Source organism: Odocoileus virginianus, chromosome 4, assembly GCF_023699985.2.
Source record: "Odocoileus virginianus isolate 20LAN1187 ecotype Illinois chromosome 4, Ovbor_1.2, whole genome shotgun sequence".
NCBI classification, from domain to species: Eukaryota; Metazoa; Chordata; class Mammalia; order Artiodactyla; family Cervidae; genus Odocoileus; species Odocoileus virginianus.
This window is the reverse complement of record NC_069677.1, coordinates 86,743,199-86,761,931: the sequence shown is the minus strand read 5'-3', so window position 1 is coordinate 86,761,931 and position 18,733 is coordinate 86,743,199. Positions and strand designations below refer to the sequence as shown.

At 38.5% G+C, this 18,733-nt stretch overlaps 1 protein-coding gene across 9 annotated transcripts in view; it reads right to left on the bottom strand.

Moving 5' to 3' along the window:
* Positions 1-18,733, bottom strand: part of TTC3 (tetratricopeptide repeat domain 3) — a 123,267-nt gene that overhangs the window by 47,199 nt on the left and 57,335 nt on the right. For 8 of the 9 annotated variants that reach the window (XM_020870871.2, XM_020870878.2, XM_070466979.1 and 5 more), the window contains 9 exons: positions 15,829-15,963; positions 15,046-15,126; positions 12,389-12,501; positions 8,908-9,028; positions 6,596-6,718; positions 5,586-5,687; positions 3,816-3,908; positions 3,103-3,167; positions 1,759-1,895 (listed from right to left, as the gene is read on the bottom strand). In XM_020870871.2, coding sequence (XP_020726530.2) covers positions 1,759-1,895; positions 3,103-3,167; positions 3,816-3,908; positions 5,586-5,687; positions 6,596-6,718; positions 8,908-9,028; positions 12,389-12,501; positions 15,046-15,126; positions 15,829-15,963 — 970 coding nt within the window. The remainder of the gene's footprint in view (positions 1-1,758; positions 1,896-3,102; positions 3,168-3,815; positions 3,909-5,585; positions 5,688-6,595; positions 6,719-8,907; positions 9,029-12,388; positions 12,502-15,045; positions 15,127-15,828; positions 15,964-18,733) is intronic. The other variant, XM_070466977.1, reaches the window with a different exon arrangement.

Here is an 18,733-nt window from a genome sequence, read left to right as displayed (position 1 = left end):
TTTTCAGTAGAAAAGACAGTTCTGATTGATTTCTGAAACATTAATGAAATAGTCAATCCTAAAGGAAATCAACCCTGAATATTCTTTAGAAGGATTGATGCCGAAACTCTAATATTCTGGCCACCTGATGCAAAGAGCCAACTCTTTGGAAAAGACCCTGATGCTGGGAAAGATTGAGGGCAGGAGGAGAAGGGGGTGACAGAGGATGAGACGGATGGGTGGCATCACTGACTCATGGACATGAGTCTGAGCAAACTCTGGTGGTGGTCGTGGAGTCGCTCAGTCATGTCCGACTCTTTGTGACCCCAAGGACTGTAGCCCACTAGGCTCCTCTGTCCATGGGGTTTTCCAGCCAAGAGTACTGGAGTGGGCTGCCATTTCCTTCTCCAGGGGATCTTCCCAACCCAGGGATCGAACCTGGGTCTCCCACATTGTAGACAGACGCTTTACTGTCTGAGCCACCAAACTCTGGGAGACAGTAAAGGACAAGGAAGCCTGGTGTGCTGCAGTCCATGGAGTTGCAAAAAGTCAGACATGACTTAGTGACTAAACAACAAGATGAAAAACAAAGACAGCAAGAGGAAATATTAATGCTGGCAACAGTCATCAGAAAATGAGAATAATTTACCTCAAAACTGAAAGTAGTCCTGGGGATACAGTGCACAGTACAATGACTGCAGTTAATACTGTTTTGAGTAGTTGCATGTAGACCTTGAAAGTTCTCATCATGAAAAAAAAATTCTGTATGTATGGTGGTGGATGTTAACTGGATTTATTGTGGTAATATTTTGCAATATATAGAAATATCAAATCATTATGTTGTACACCTGAAACCATACATTAAAAAAAAAAAAAAAACCACCAAACTTGAAAGTAAATGTGTCCACAGGGACAGTAAATCACTGAGACAGCTCCCATGTTGATCAGGGAATGCTGACGAGATGAGCATAAAACACAAGGTAATCTCTCTGGCATCTTATATGAACTGCTTCTTTATATGAAGCAGCATATGTCAGATAATCAGTGGCTAATTTACAGTTCAAACATATGTGTGGAATTTCAAGTATTATTTTCACATTCACTTTAGAGATAAGGGAACTGAGACAATTTGCCCTAAGTGGCAGGAAAGTATTTTCAATTCCTGCATCTTACTTCTAAATTTAATGTTTCTTATACCACTCCCCTCCCCATCTCAGTGTAATCAAAAGATGGCGATAGCATTAAAATACCAAGGGAAATCTAAATTTCAATTCAAAGAGAGTTGGACTATAAAGAAAGTTGAGTGCCGAAGAATGGATGCTTTAGAACTGTGGTGTTGGAGAAGACTCTTGAGAGTCCCTTGGACTGCAAGGAGATCCAACCAGTCCATCCAAAAGGAAATCAGTCCTGAGTGTTCACTGGAAGGACTAATGCTGAAGCTGAAACCCCAATACTTTGGCCACCAGATGCAAAGAGCTGACTCATTTGAAAAGACCCTGACGCTGGGAAAGATTGAGGGCAGGAGGTGAAGGGGACGACAGAGGATGAGATGACTGGGTGGCATCACCAACTCGATGGACATGGGTTTGGGTGGACTACGGGAGTTGATGATGGACAGGAAGGCCTGGTGTGCTGCGGTTCATGGGGTCACAGTCGGACATGACTGAGCAACTGAACTGAACTGAACTGAACTGATAAAGCCCAACAAGATGAATATTTGCATTCACACTTTTAAGCAAGAATATATGATGCTCATCACGCCTCAGACTCCCAGCATACCTCTCTGCTCTTCAGTTTTTGGTGGGTTACTTTCCCTTAAGTCCTCTTTCAGTCTTTCTTGTGCTAATTTTTTTGCTTCCGTTTTTTGGAGCTTTCGCTTCAATTTTTTGTCTTCTTTCAGCCTCAACTTCTCTAGGCTAATAAATAATTACAGTTAGTGACAATTCACTTTTGTTATGAACTCAGTCAACTACCTTCCTTTGGCTACTGTAGAAGCCATTCTCCAAACAATAAGCTAGAAGTTTTCTTTTTTAGTTAGAACTTGGGACTATATCCTCTGTTCAATAACAAAAACTTCAGACATGTGGTCAATTCAGTCGAAACAACTGTACTTGTTGCATAAAAACAAGAACATCAATGACTAAGTGATTTCTAATTAAGGATGGCATATATAGATCATACAGATGTTATCCCCATGTATAGAAGATACTGTTAGGGTAAAGAGGAATAGTAAAAAATTACTATGCAAGATAATACATGTAAATACTAATTTCCACAGTAAAATATCATTTTCACAACCCAATAATGATCTATAACACTCAAATTTGGTCAATATGGCTACAATAAATTCTCTTCAACAAATAATTCATCTTTTCTTTTGCTTTTTCTTGGCCACCAATGATTAAAAAAAGTAACTTCTAAAAATGGAAAACAAGAAGCAGGGCAAAAAAGAAAAGAAAAAAGGACTGATTTATTTGACTTGAACAAAAGATAACAGAAAAGTGACTAATTTTGACAGTCTGTTGAGTATTTCAGGGTGAGAAAGAGTCAGTGGTTCAAAATGTTTGCTGAAGAGAACAAAAGGAAAGATGCTTTTGGAATTAAAGTGCAAACTGAGAACTAAGTATGTAATTTTTATCCAAATGCCAAATCTACTGCATAGGTCATTTCATAGCTCAAATGTTATAATTTTACTTATAAATTTAATCACTAAATAATGCTTCTTATTCAAGTTTTTAGCATTTAACTATTCGAGGTTAAAGTGAAAGTGAAAATGAAGTCGCTCATTGCGACCCCATGGACTGTAGCCCACCAGGCTCCTCCATCCATGGGATTCTCCAGGCAAGAATGCTGGAGTGGGTTGCCATTTCCTTCTCCCGGGGATCTTCGCGACCCAGGGATCGAACCCGGGTCTCCCGAGGTGTAGGCAGACACTTAACCATCTGGAAGCCACCAGGGAAGTTAAGCTGTTTTGAAAGTTATAAATACCTATAACATTCACTTAAAAGCTACTTATTTGAATATGTGTGCTGAGCCAATTTTTAAAACAGCATTATTTAGAAATGTGCATTTAACAGAATTGTATTGGACATTATTAACCTACTAATTTTTAAAAAATCTTACCTAGAACATTTCTGTTTCAGAATAGGTCTTGGAGGAACCTTTTCTTTAATCACCTTGTGTTCAAACTTTAAATAAAACAGAGACATCTAAAATTTGTCTCATGCTCCCATGACATTAAGCATAAAATCACAGGTTTAACAAGCATTTCAAAAACATAGTCAACATTCAGTTTCATAGAGAACAGTGATGATACTCTGACCCAAACAAAAGCCCAGAATACTTTAGCAACAAAATTTACTGAAAAAAAAGGAACAAAAGAGTAGTCACAGTTATAGAAGGTTAAAAAAAAAAATTAAGAGTAAGCAGAATATCAAATAAACGACAGATGTCATTACAACAACCCACTCCTGCAGCTCCCACATAGTGAGGCTCAAGACACTCTCCTCCCTCCCTAATATCCCCCACCTTGCCAACACCAAAAGGTTTATTGGGAATTTAAAAAACAAGGTTATCAGAAGGAGTAAAATCAGTAAAACTAATATGTTAAAATTCTCCTTTTCCTTTTGAGAGACAAAAGAACACGAGAATCCTTAATTCCAAAGATGCATTCTTTAAAAAAAAAAAAAAAAAAGGCATTCTTACATTAAGTAACTACTTCCTTCCTGGAAAATGCAAGATCCAAATAGTGTAAGTTCTATAAATTTACATCATATTTCATAAGATATAAGCATTTTGGTTATCAATTTAATGAGATTTCCCCAGTGTCTACTTACTTCACATTTAACTTGACCACCACTGCTGAAGATGATAATCTTTGAAATGATTCCTTCACAGTCAGGAGTAAGACAAATTCCTTGCAGAAAATCCTATTTGATTTAAAAACAGGGTGGGGGGAGGTTACATCTTGGCATAAATGTACACATGTATGCCATTTTAACCACAGAACAGTCAAAATATAAACTAAAACCTTCTTCAGGAGGTACTGCAAAGTCCCTGTTCACTGCCACCTGATTTCCAAAGCCTCCAGTTGCAGGGCTGTCCACGCGACTCACTTGGTCACGTGAGGTGAGCTGCCCTGACGTGTGCTACCATCCACACCAAAGCTTTAAGAAACACTGAGTGGACTGGCCACTACTCCTTCCTTTAAATTACAGTAACATGTCCCAGTCACTCCTCAACCTCAATTCAGAAACAAAGCCCACAGCCCCACATACCGGAGCTGCCACTGTCCAATCCTGGACAACTGTAAAACTGCAAGACAAGTAATATTAGCAAGAAACAAGCCTTTCTTACTTCAAGTCATGAGACATTCGAGTTACTTCAAGGTACCCCAGTGAAAGCCAATCTACAAAGGGTACTTCAACCCATGGGAATGGTTAGGACCACTAAGGGCATGGGTATAGCTGGTAGTGGTAGTCGCTCAGTCGTGTCCAACTCTTTGCAATTCCATGGACTGTAGTCCACCTGGTTCCTCTGTCCATGGGATTCTCCAGGCAAGAATACTGGAGTGGGTTGCCATGCCACTCCAGAGGACCTTCCCGACCCAGGAATCGAACCCGGGTATCCTGCATTGCAGGCGGATTCTTTACTGTCTGAGCTACAGTGCCACCGCCCGAGGGTATGGCTAGAGAAGTTCAATTAAAGTGAGACAAAGACATAGCAAGAGCAGCTCAACGGCAACAGTTATTTGGTCACATCATCATACCTCTAGATAACAACATGAAAATGTGTAAAATGTGAGAACTCATTTTTACTTAACATGAGTAATTACTATTGCTAACATTCACCTAGCACAACCACCTTATTCTTTTCTCCTCAATAAGGACAGGGGTTTATATGAGGCTAAGTAGTGTAGAATAAGGTTTTTTTTTTTTTTTTAAGTCCATAGTTTATATGGATCAGAAACAAAGTCTATGAATGAAGATTACTAAACTGTTACTGCTGGAGAAGGAAATGGCAACCCACTCCAGTATTCTTGCCTGGAAAAGTCCATGGACAGAGGAGCCCAGCGGGCTGCAGTCCATGGGGTTACATGAGCATGTGTGCACGAGGGTGGAGGGAGATGGGTTGGTAGCAATAAAGTGGTAGAACTAAAAAAAAAACTGTGACTGCTCTCAAAGTATATCTGGCTAATGGTAATTAACATAATTATCTTGCTAATGAAGAGAAACCCCAAATATGGCAGTACAAAATTTAAGTTGATTTCTTAGTACAAATTATCTCAAACTTTTTTAGAAAATAAAAAATTTGAGGCCCCAATTCTACATCATCACATTAAATCATTTATTTTTGATCATACATTACCAACATAATAGGAGGGGTTCAACAATTTATTAAAATCCTCTATGGTTACTGCCTTTACACTTTATAAATGAAAAAACTTTCTACTTTATCATTAAAACTTTAATACCTTCTAATTACATCTCACACAAAGAGAGAAATTCATATTCAGTTAAGACTTTTCTTGAAGATTCTCGGGGAAGAAAAATCAGTATACAATAAGCATACTAAAAAATCCAGAAAATCTTGTTAGTCTTACTTACCTTGTCAATTTTATCATTGAAGGTTGTTGTTTTTAACTTCTTCCAGCAGTTCATGTGAAATTCTATTTTACAATACTGGCAACAGCTGATTCGTATAAAACCCTGGGGTTTTAAAACAATTTTTAATTCATATCTTAAAAAAGTCTACATACACTCACTCTCTGTTTCACACCCACAACACATAATAAGATAGAGACCTGTTTGCATTCACCTGGCAGACATGACTAGATGTCATATTTCCTCCTAGGGGAGTATAGTACTTCACACCGCAGATTGCCTAGCGCTGAGAACACTGAGCTTGACTGACATTCGATTTCCACGATTTACAGTTGTGTGTTCCTTTGAAAGTGAAAGTGTTAAGTCACTCAGCTGTGCCCGACTCTGTGATCCCATGGACTGCAGCCCACCAGGCTCCTCTGTCCATGGGGATGTTCCAGGAGAGGATACTGGAGTGGTGTACAAAATATCAAATACTTTATAAACTTTATTTCATCTTAATTACTAACCAGGCACAGTGGGCACCTTCTATCTTCTTGAATAAACTAAGGTGCAGCATTCTATTCACTCAATTAACTGCCAGACTCGGTCTCACATTTAGGTCTCCAGGAGTTATTCAGTGACCAGAATGATTCTTAGATTTCAATTCTTCAGATTCTGGGACTCAGATTATGTAAGAAATTAGAACTGCAGCAAATCAGGGTAATTACCTCACTTTCTTTCCTGTGCTCCTAAGGAGCAGGCAATTATATGAAACGGTGGCTAGAAGGGGGAAATGGAATTAGCTAGCCTGCCTTCTCAGGTCACCATCAATGCCCTCAGTGTTTATTTCAATGACTCTGCGTCCCCATGTGAGATGATGCAGACTTAAGTCAGGGGATGGGGCAGACAAGAGGATGTGAAGCTGCTGACAAGTCAGAGAACTTGGGTGTCTCCAACTAAAGAATTTGTTCTGAAACCATTTTCAGGCCCAATTCAGCAAGTTAATGTCCTGGTACACCCTCATTCTGTACCTTAAAGTCTGGATCAGTTATGTATATCTGGATTTTGGAATATCCATGGCACTTCTGATAGCAACAAATGGCATCTGGCACTGGAGGGAACCTGCATTCTTCAACGAATTTCTCTAACAGCATCTACAACAAAAGAACACAAAAATGATATGACAACACTAATTCATCAATCAAATTCTTTCAATAATCTCTTGCCATCAAAATATTTTCAGCACAGGAAGGACGAAATGCCTTTTAGCCAAGAACTACACACAAATTATAAAGGTTTTCGTCCTGGAGAGAGGCTGATACAGAGACATGCTGAGAAAAGAATGGAAGAAAAGGACTGAACAAAAAATCTTCAGAATTTCAGACTGAATCAAAATCTTATCCTTTGTTGTAATCCTCAAACCTCATTTTACAATACACACCTCTGAGAAACCGCCTTTAAGCATTCATAGGTGCCTAATCTTAGGACTCCACTGTTCCACCCAAGGTCACGTCGCCTGCGACCTGCCTCCTGACATTCACCCTCCTCCCCGCATCCCTGCACCTGTGCGTGCCCCTCCCCTGAAGAATTACACCACTGCCACCGAAGCCCCCAAGACTCATGCCAGGCTTCCCAGGATGGTTCACTGTTATCAATAGTTTCAGTGCCTCCATCCCAGTCCAGAATAAAGAGAGGAAAATCCAACAGTCCCCGTTTTATTTCTTTTAACAGTTTTGTTCATATATAATTCATGTACCATACAATTCATGTACTTAAAGTGTATAGCTCAGTGGCTTGTTAAGAGTCGTGTAACTATCACCATAGCCTAAATTTAAAACATTTTCACCACCCAACAAGAAATCCCATATCCATGAGCAATCCCTCATCTTTCCTCAGTCCCCTATCCCCTGACAACCACTAATCTACTATCTGCCTTTATATATATATTTTCCTATTGTGAGCACTTCATTGGAGGTCCAGTGGTTAACACTCTGTGTGCTTCCATTGCGAGGGGCACAGGTTCTATCCCTGGTTGGGCAACTAAGATCCCACATGCTATGTGGTGCAGCCCCCAAAGAACGAAGTTCTATTCTGGAGATTCCAGATAAACATAATCACACAGTATCTGGCATTTCATACCCAGCTTCTTTCACTCAGCATAACATTTTCAAGGTTCATCTATGTTGCAGCATGTGTCATTACTTTACTCCTTTTTATGGCCAAATGTGTTATATGGATACACCACATTTTATTTAACCATTCATCAGCTAATAGCCTTTGAGTTCTTTCCACTTTTTGACTATTCTGAATAATGCTACTATGAACATTCATGTATAAGTTTTCAGGAAAACTTACATGTTCCTGTCTCTGAGTATATTTAGGAGTGAAACTGCTCAGTCATTTGGTAACTCTATCTTTAACCAATGAAGAACTGCCAGACTGTTGTCCAAAGCATCTCCACCATTTAAAATTTTATAGCAATGTATAGGGGTTCTGATTTCTCCATATGCTTGCCAACACTTGTACTATCTTTTTGATTATAGCCACCCTAATGGGAGTGAAGTGGTACCCTGTTTTCATTTGCATTTCTCTGATGGCTAACTGTTGAAAACACTTTGCACATTTATCATCTATTTATACAAGCTGTTGGCAGATACTCCTATGCAGATCTTTCAGCTACTTTTAATTAGAGTGTCTTCTTACTACTAAGTTGTAAGAGTTGACTCCTAGGCTTATAAAAGCTCTAGTTAAAACCAAGTTCTGAGTATACACCAGGGCTCACCACAAGTAAAGGCCTATCCCAGTAAAGTTACATGATTTAGTCTTTCTAGAACTGGCAAAGCACCCCATGATTCTGGATATGAGACCAATTTATACCTTTTAAGTCTTCAAATACAATGTCAATAACTATAGAAATTATAATGAAACAATAACGTGAAATCTTTCTCTAAGTACAACCAGCATATCACACTGCTTAATAATGCACACTCTAGCCAGAATGCCTGGATTCAAGTCCCAGTTCCACCATTTCCGAGCTGTTTAATCCTGAACTCATCACTTAATCTGTCTAAACACAATCTTCCTCATCTATCAAAAGGGAATAATCACAGTGCTCATCACATATGGTTGCTGGAAGGGGTAAAGGTAATGATAAATGGAAGGTGTGTGATTGGCAAATAGGAAATACTCAATAAATGTTGGTGATTCCACCAGTTTTTAAACGGGACATGGAGGAGCTGAGGACAAAGTGCTACCACCTCTCTGTCATCTCATACCTGAGTCAAGAGCACAGGAGTGCAGATGAGCTTTTATGGTTAATAAGAAGCTCTACAGAAATAATTACCTTTATCTTCCCTGGCTGAGTCTCCTCAATAACCACATTACTTGTGGGCCAAGTTAACACTCCAGGAAGACGACAGATCAAGGTTCTTGCTTTCTCGAAATGATTAAGAGCTTCTAAAAATCTAAAGTCAGAATTACAGAGAAGGTATTAAAGATGAGACATGAATTTCCACTCCCCAAAAGGCACAGAGAATTCAAGCTTACCAGGAATAGTACATTTGACAAATCACAGAACAGAAATATTCACATTAACCCATATCTTCTTCAAAACACCAAGACATTACCACCCTTTGCTTCAAAAGTAATATAAATTAAACAGGAATCTACCAGGACACTGGCTTTACTATATGGCAGGTGCACACTAGTTCGTTAACAGCTGTAATTCATTTTTTAAAGTTTTCCACAATTAAAACAGAAAACTGAATAAATTTGGTTGTTCCATTTTTATTTAATTTACTAATCTAATTAAAGCAGATCCTTGTAGTGCAACACCACAGGTCCACTTCAACTAATTAATCATAAACGGGGCATTTTTTTTTACCTTATTCATTTAAAACAGCTATAACAAAACCCCTCTGCTGTAAAACTGTTAAACAGCTCATGCATTCTGGACATCCTTCTTCAGCTATAAAGCAGTTAATTATTTTAACAAATATGTATGCAAACTGTTTTACTATAAATATGGTATGTTTTAGTGCCAATTTACAGTTTAGAAAAATAATACCAATAGATTCCCAAAGTTCATTCAACCAAAGAATACTAGAATAATGAATTATAAGGTTTTCCCGGTCTTTATTCCTCCTGTCAGACTAGAGACACAAAAGGTTTCCTGTTCTTCAATTTTGAAACCATCTCCCAATTGAAGAAGTCATTTTTACCTTTGCATAGGTAACCTCACCTGCATAAAAGCTAGACCATCCACCATACGACAGTTATAAAGACTTTAAACCAGACTTTAAACCAGAGACTACACATTACAACAGCAAAAAACCAGCTAGCTTATTGGTCACTAGATGCCAAACTGTATTATTCTGAAATTAAAATTTAAAAGCCTTTCACAACAATGTAAATCAACTATACTTCAATAAAATTTTTTAAAAATTTAAATGACTTTCAAAATGGTAAACACTTCTTCACTTACCACAACCTCCATGATGTTACACATTTATGTTATTTTCCTAGAGCCAGTGAATATCTACATGTGGTCACTGCATTAAACAGGTGTGTCTTAAACAACTTACACTAAACTTTCAAATTAATTGCATTTGTCATTACCATGAAAATGACTGCAAAATCCTCACCACCTCTGATTCTTAACAGAGTTGAGCTGGTCAGACAGTAGCTTTAGAAAGTAAAAGAAATTTCTTTAATCTTTAAAGACCTTTAAAGAAGGTTCTAGACAACCTCTAAGGTTGAGTTCTCAAGGGTCCTATTGGTCTGATAACATTTCCTCTAAACAGTTAAGATGAAAATTTAAGGATAATTGAAAGTTATGAATAATAATCGGTAAGTTAATTATTTCTTATTAAAAGTAACCTAACATAGTGGGTGTAAGTGGCAGGAACAGGGAGTTGTTTTTATTTTTTTTTTAAAAGCTCAAGTCATAATCCTGCCCCAATGCTCATACAGCCATTTGGGGAGGTAAGACATGAAACAGGGAACAGATATGTATTAAAAGTTTGAGTAAGGACTTCAAGTACAAGTTCAGAAAAGAGTTTGTTTGCTTTTTTCCTTCTAACTCATGATGTCTTTCAACAAATATATACTTCATATTAAAACCATCCTCATACAAGTTTTGAGGGGAGAATAGGTGACTGCAGCAAGCCAGGCTTCCTGGTTCTTCACTGTCTCCTGGAGTTTGCTCAAATGCATGTTCATTGAGTAAGTGATGCCATCCAACCACCTTATCCTGTTGCCTGGTTCTCCTCCTGCCCTCAATCTTTCCCAGTATCAGGGTCTTTTGCATTTAGTCCTCTTCACATCAGGGGGCCAAAGTACTGGAACTTCAGTTTCAGTATCAGTCCTTCCAATGAATATTCAGGGTTGATTTTCCTTTAGGATTGACTGGTTTGATCTCCCTTGTCCAAGGGACTCTCAAGAATCTTCTCCAGCACAATTCAAAAGCATCAATTCTTTGGCACTCAGCCTTCTTTATAGTCCAACTCTTGGATCCATACATGACTACTGGAAAAATCATAGCTTTGACTATATAGACCTTTGTCAGCAAAGTGTCTTTGCTTTTTAATACACTGTCTAGGCTGTCATAGGTCTCCTTTCAAGGTGCAAGCATCTTTTAATTTCATGGTTGCAGTCACCATCCGCAGTGATTTTAGAGCCTAAGAAAATAAATCTGTCATTGCTTCCACTTTTCCCCTTCTATTTGCCATGAAGTGATGGTACTGGATGCCATGACCTTAGTTTTTTTTTGAAAGGTGAGCTTTAAGCCAGCTTTCTCACTCTCCTCTTTCACCCTCATTAAGAGGCTCTTTAGTTCGTCTTCATTTTCTGCCATTAAGAGTGGTATCATCTGCCTACCCGAGACTGTTGATATTTCTCCTAGCAATCTTGATTCCAGCTTGTGATTTATCCAGACTGGCATTTTGCATGATGTATTCTGCATGTAGATTGAAGGCAGGAGGAGAAGGGGATGACAGAGGATGAGATGGTTGGATGGCATCACCAACTTGATGGACATGAGTTTGAGCAAGCTCCAGTAGTTGGTGATGGACAGGGAGGCCTGGCGTGCTGCAGTCCATGGGGTCGCAAAGAGTCGGACACGACTGAGCAACTGAACTGAACTCACTCTGCATGTAAGTTATATAAACAATACACAGCCTTGTCATACTCCTTTCCCAATTTTGAACCAGTCAGCTGTTCCATTTAAGATTCTAACTGTTTCTTATTGACCTGCATACATGTTTCTCAGGAGACAGGTAAGGTGATGTGGTATTTCCATCTCTTTAAATAATTTCCCATAGTTTGTTGTGATCTACACAGTCAAAGATTTTCATGTAATCAGTGAAGGAGGAGAAGAATACTGGAGCGGTTTGCCATTGCCTCCTCCAGTGGACCACATCTTGTCAGAACTCTTCACTGTGACCCGTCCTTGGGTGGCCCCACACGGCAAGGCTCGTAGCTTCACTGAGTAAACAAGTCCCTTCGCTACAAGGCTGTGACCCATGAAGGGGTAATGTAAACCATTCATCTGTATCAATTCAGTCACAATTTATAGATGACATATACTAAACTATAAAACTTATTGTACCACATTATTAATGAGTTTATTAGATTCAAAATTAGAAAGCATTGGTAACTGAATTGTTGACTTTAATAATTAATATTGAAATACCAGTCCTCAAAGTAAACACAATTATCACAGTATGCAGGAGAAGATGTCAAAATCACTCTAGAACAGGGATCATCACATGAGACTTCAAATGAGTTACCAGCCTAGAGCATAATGTAGTGTGGTTTCCACTAACCTGTTTTTTTTCAAATACACTTTTCCAATTCCACAGTAGGCCAAGCAATCAAGTCCTTCATTGGGGTAGTGTTCAATCATCCTCTTAAACTGGTTTTCAGCTTCAGATAACTCCTTTGGCAGCAATGAGAATAGTGATCACTTACACAGAAAGAAAGGCTAGGAACAGATTTTACCTGAAGGTTGATTCTTTTTGTGTAATATTAAAAACAACTGTATACCCCAAAATTTCTATGGCAAAATTACACCTTCTGGATTTCATTTTCTTAGCAATTACATAAAATATGACCATATGGATATTCAGACACAGAACCAAAATGATCCAGCTCTGGAATGAGAGTTGGCACTGAACACAGGCAACGCACCAAATGAGCATTTACTAACACACACACAGGGCCCAGTGTGTGCTGGCCAAAAAAGGCATAAGCTCATGGCAAAAAGACTGATTTGGATGCAAATGCACTATAACATATATCCTAGTAAGCACTGCTCCCTTGGGGTCACAGAAATTCCAATAATGTTGCCACAATGTTTTGTGACATAAGACAAATGCTGTGTCTTAAAAACAGCTATTCAGTAAAAAATTTAGAACTTAAAATACATTCTTTTGACTATTCTCAACAGTGGAAGCCTCTGGGCTTTGAATGAATTTTGTTTTGGAAAAAATTCAAATGATATTCAGCTCAAAGTAATACTGGTCATCACTCCATTGTGGGTGAAAAAGGAAATGTCACTACAGAATGGAGTTAATAAGCTCTGAGGCCAGCTCTGAAGGAGGCATTCCAAAGCAAGGACTTTTCTGGAGTAAATACATCAATTTCTTCTGGAGATACTCTGATGAAATTCTTTTAAATGTCTATCATTCTTTTACATTCTATCATTCTGTTTTTTTTTAATCAGAATTAAATCAAAGTAAATTAAAAATGTAACAAACGATTTCTTCAATTCTGATGAAGCAAAATACGATATTTATTATTACTCTGTTGAGAACATGTCGCCCTGTCTTCAAAAATCTACCAGAAAACAGAGTCAGTGAGTCCCTAATGGAAGACATGCATCTGCTGCATCAGAACAAGGAAAGCAGCCTGTCATAGGGAAAACGACCCTCAGGCTCTGTGGACCACTCATAAAGTGAACCTCTTTAGGTAGCTGTTAGGGTTAAGCCTAGGAAGCTTGGAGCCTAAGTTGGTAGACAGGGTAATTTCTACCTGAGGTTAATTCTAGAACCATTTCTAATTTTTTAAAAAAATTCAACGCCATTGAAAGCAGAGTATAATGCTGGGCAGTGCAGGTAAGTAAGCTTTCGGGGAGCGTGCTGAAGGACAGTGAGTAACGGACACCAGGCGTGCTCACACCCACACCCTGACTGCAAGTGGTTATGGGAAGCCTGAACTCTAGGAAATGACAAAATACTCAGGTACTTACTATCCAGAACCAAGAGCTATTAACATTAGCATTTTTATTATGTTTTTCAAAATAAAACAGTATAACACAAAGCTCTTTTTTAACCTCTTGAGTCCCATTCCTTTCTTCCATTACCTTAAACCTGATATATAAGGTTAGTTCATGTTTCTTTCTTTTACAAGATGCAGATAACCATAAACAATATATACTTCTGCTCTGTGAATATTCCGAATTGTACATAAGTGGTATCACATTGTTTACTACATTTCCAACTTGCCTTTTTCCCTTGATGTATTTCCAAAATTTATCATGATACATCAGGTTCTTTACTTTTTGTATGAATAAAAAGTAGATTTTCATTGGTGGCCTGGCATAACTTTTTTCTAATGGAAATACAAACTACATTTTCTTAAAAAAAAAAAAATACCACCAACTAAATTAAATTTAGGCATTTCAGAAAAAATTATCACTGCTTCTCAGCCTTTTGGCCAAGATCAAGTGTAGAAAAAACTATCAAGAAAGTACACAGACAGCGACAGCGCTCACTAAACTTACTGTGCTAATCATTTCATGATTTGCATCAGTCAGATCATTATGCTGTACACCTTAAAATTATACAGAACTATATGTCAATTATATCTCAGTAAAACTGGAAGAGAAAAAAAGTACTCAGAAGGAAATAAGCCCAGATGGGAAAACTATTTTAACACATCTTCTAAAGTTAATGGCGTATTTTTTCTAATGAGATGGATAAAACTGGAGCCCATTATACAGAGTGAAGTAAGCCAGAAAGATAAACACCAATACAGTATACTAACGTATAAATATGGAATTTAAAAAGATGGTAACAATAACCCTACATGCGAAATAGAAAAAGAGACACAGATGTATAGAACAAACCTTTGGGCTCTGTGGGAGACGGCGAGGGTGGGATGTTGTGAGAGAATAGCATTGAAACAAGTATACTATCAAGTGTGAAACAGATCACCAGCCCAGGTTGGATGCATGAGACAAGTGCTCAGGGCTGGTGCACCAGGAAGACCCAGAGGGATGGGATGGGGAGGGAGGCGGGAGGGGGGATCGGGATGGGGAACACATGTAAATCCATGGCTGATCCATGTCAATGTATGGCAAAAACCACTACAATATTGTAAAGCAATTAGCCTCCAAAAATAAATGAAAAAAAATGTCAAAGGAAAAAAAAAAAGTTAATGACATATTTTAACAGTCTATTATCACTGTTACAAATCTTACCTCGGGCTGTCCTATTCCAAGGAGTGAAATGGCAAGTCCATAGACTACTAACACGTAGTTTATCATGGCCAGGTTCAATTGCTGTCAATAAAAATCCTCTCGTTAAATATCTGAACACAATTCTGCCCAACTGACACTGTATTGATATGATAACCACAACAGTAAAAGAAGTGTAAACAATCTAATTGCTATTGGGTCAAGGCCAAACAATTGGAAAACATATTTTGCAAAGATATGCAATTATATTGCTATGAAGTATTCACAGAATCACTATATCAGAATTACTTGAAGGCATGGCTCATAATAGAAAAATTGATATCATATTCTTCTGCATAAAAATGGGAATAGTAATAGACTACATTCTTGGGTTAGCCATAAAGTCCATTCGGGTTTTGCCATACCATCTTATGAAAAACTCAAACTTTTATGGCCAACTCAATATTCGCTCTCTCACAATCCTGCATAAACTTTTTGCCTAGCCAATGCTTTCTTTGCAGATAAAAAGACGTGACTAAAGTGAGTCCAAATCCTTGATTGTGCACTCTAATAAAGAGGAAAGGCCAAGAGCCCTAACGAGCACCAACTGGAGCGCAATGAGAGTCTGAACCGGGGCTGTAGAGCTAGGGCAGCCGCATAAGCCGAATCAGAGGCTGTCTGCTCCTCACAGCCTGGAGGAGGCTCGGCCGAAGATACACTGAAACAATGAACCACAGTTTGGTTCTCTTCTACATTCCTCTGAAATGCGTAAGCACTGATAAGCAAATCACCAGGAGGTGATTTTACCTTTATTTTTTGAGGATCTAAACCGTTGAGCAACTCTGTGAAGGCCTGGGCGGCACTGCGGCACCGCTGCTCCAGCAAGGCCGTGTAGCCATCCTGGATTAAGCTTCTCAGCATTTTCATTATATTAGCAAAATCCTGCAAAAAGAAATTCTACTCCAGTAGTCTAGAGCTATGCATGTTAACTCTAAAACGTAAGATGCCAAAGTTCATCAAGCAGTTACACTTTATAACTGATCATAAAATATACAAAGCTAACCTTTCTGCATTATAGTCCTTTTTCAGCATAGCACCATTAAAGTAGAAATTAAAACGTACAGCTTTACATCTTAATTCTAACATTTCCAGTGCTGCCCATGACAGGAAAGGGTGGTTCACTTTATAATACTAACCTGTGTTCTCTTTACCAGACTAGACAGACAGTGTTTGGAAGTTTTAATAGCATAAATGGAGAACATTAGCCATCATTTAAGTAAGTATATTATTTGGCTGAGACTTGAATAATTAGACAAGTAAGAACAAGCAAGCAATTTATGGGTCACTATCAGATTTTAACAACTGCCCTCATGCCCTGGAAAAAACCCTAATCCGCAGCAAGAAATGGCTACTTCAATCAGTAGCTCTATTTCTGCCTAACATGTACTTGAAAATAATTAGAATTATTGGGAGAGATATTATAACACTAGGCTAAATGCAAAGGGAAGAGCATAAAGACAAAATGGCTATAATGCATCCTGAAATAAAGTGAGAAAAACTTTATAATCTGAATATACATGAGCATATACATTATAATTTGAATTCAGACTTTAGTTACACAGCAACAGCTATAGGCCAGAAAAGTTGTATGAAGACTAGAGAAATAAGACTACAGGCTAAACTTACATCTCCTCACGCCTTGACATACATGTGTACACTATTCACTGGAGCAGAAAACGCAAATATGTGCATGACACTCCTCACTGTTTCTAACAATAAGGATTCAAAAGGAGACCCCACTGCACAAAGCACAGAGGGAAAAACAGTCTGGTCACATAAACAAAGCTGCCTATTGCTTTCTGTCCAATGAATCCAAGTTGAAAAGAACTTTATCCCATAATACACACAGAAAAGAGCAGGTCTCACATAAACTTGGTATCTGTTATACAGTATTTAAATAGCTCAACAACAGCTATATTTACGTTAAGAATTTTAACACTCACAGAAGATGATGTGCTATCTGCACACATACTGGTTTATTAGCCTTGAATGAACTAATTCCACTCTAATCTTTCATTCTAGAAAGCAGATCCATTTGCCTTATGTTTCCATTAGTAATTAATCCTCTCAATACAGTGCAAGTTAGTGGTCTGTACTGAAAGCTCCATGAGTGGGCTGAATGGCACTGCCAGTCCTCAGCATATACAGGGGCCTAAGTAAAAGTGTGTTAAACAAATGAAGGATCAAAAATAACTATCATTTTTATTTAAGCAACCTTTTGTCTTTACAAACTGTCTTTAATATTTAAGTCCCTCAGTCTTTAGGATCAGTAAAATCAAAATAAAGTGACAATTTAATAACTGTTAGAAATTCTAAAAATGCTTTCATGCAACTAATTAGAAAGCTGTTGAAACTAACCTAGGAAACATTAAAAATGCTTGAAACTTGCTTCATCCCAACAGACCTTAAAAAGAAATGTCATATATACCTAAAATAGATAAAAGAATTTTAAAATGACCCATATATTGAAATGAGTATTGTGTTCCATGTTAATATTCATTTGGGGGGGGGATTTAAATCCAGTATTTTATTTTAGAAGACATAGACCTGTATTTACATAGAGCACTGAATTGTCAAAGCAGACTTGTATGAATCACATTTAACCAAAGGAAACAACTTTTCACCGAAAATAGTCTACAGGTATTCAATGACTAGAATAGTGAGTAGTCATGGTTGGTCCTGGAAATTCTGGATTCTGTTGCTCAGTCGTGTCTGACTCTTTGTGACCCCATGGACTACAGCACACCAGGCTTTCCTGTCCTTCACCATTTCCTGGGGTTTGCTTATACTCATGTCCATCGAGTCAGTGATGCCATCCAACCATCTCATCCTTTGTTGTCCCCTTCTCCTCCTACCTTCAATCCTTCCCAGCATCAGGGTCTTCTCCAATGAGTCAGCTCTCACATCAGATGGCCAAAGTACTGGAGCTTCAGCTTCAGTATCAATCCTCCCAATGAAGATTTAGGGTTGATTTCCTTTAGGATGGACTGGTTTGATTTTCTTGCAGTCCAAGGGACTCTCAAGAGTTTTCTCCAACACCACAGTTCAAAAGCATCAATTCTTCGGAGCCCAGCCTTTTTTATGGTCCAACTTTCACATCCATACATCACTACTGGAAAAACCACAGCTTTGACCAGACGGACCTTTGTCAGCAAAGTAATGTTTCAGCTTTCTAACACGCTATCCAGGTTTGTCACAGCTTTTCTTCCAAAAGGAAGCAGGTGTCTTTTAAATTTCATGGCTGCACTTACTGTCTGCAGTGATTCTGGAGCCCAGGAAAATCAAGGTTGGTCCCTGTTCCCATTGTTTCCCTGTCTATTTGCCATGAAGTGACGGGACCAGCAGTGACGGGCCAGGGCTTCCCTAGTGCCTCAGGCAGGAAAGTGTCTGCCGGCAATGAAGGAGACCCAGCTCCATCTCCCAGATGCCCTGGAGAAGGAAATGGCACCCCACTCCAGTATTCTTGCTTGGAAAATCCCATGGATGGAGGGGCCTGGCAGGCTCTGGGGTTGCACAGAGTCGGACACAACTAAGTGACTTCACTTTCTTTCTCTTTGAAATAAGAAGTGGATAGTGTTAAGTTCACTGACTTTGTTCTTTCTTCTTTTGATGGCACCAGATGCCATGATCTTTGTTTTTTGAATTTTGAGTT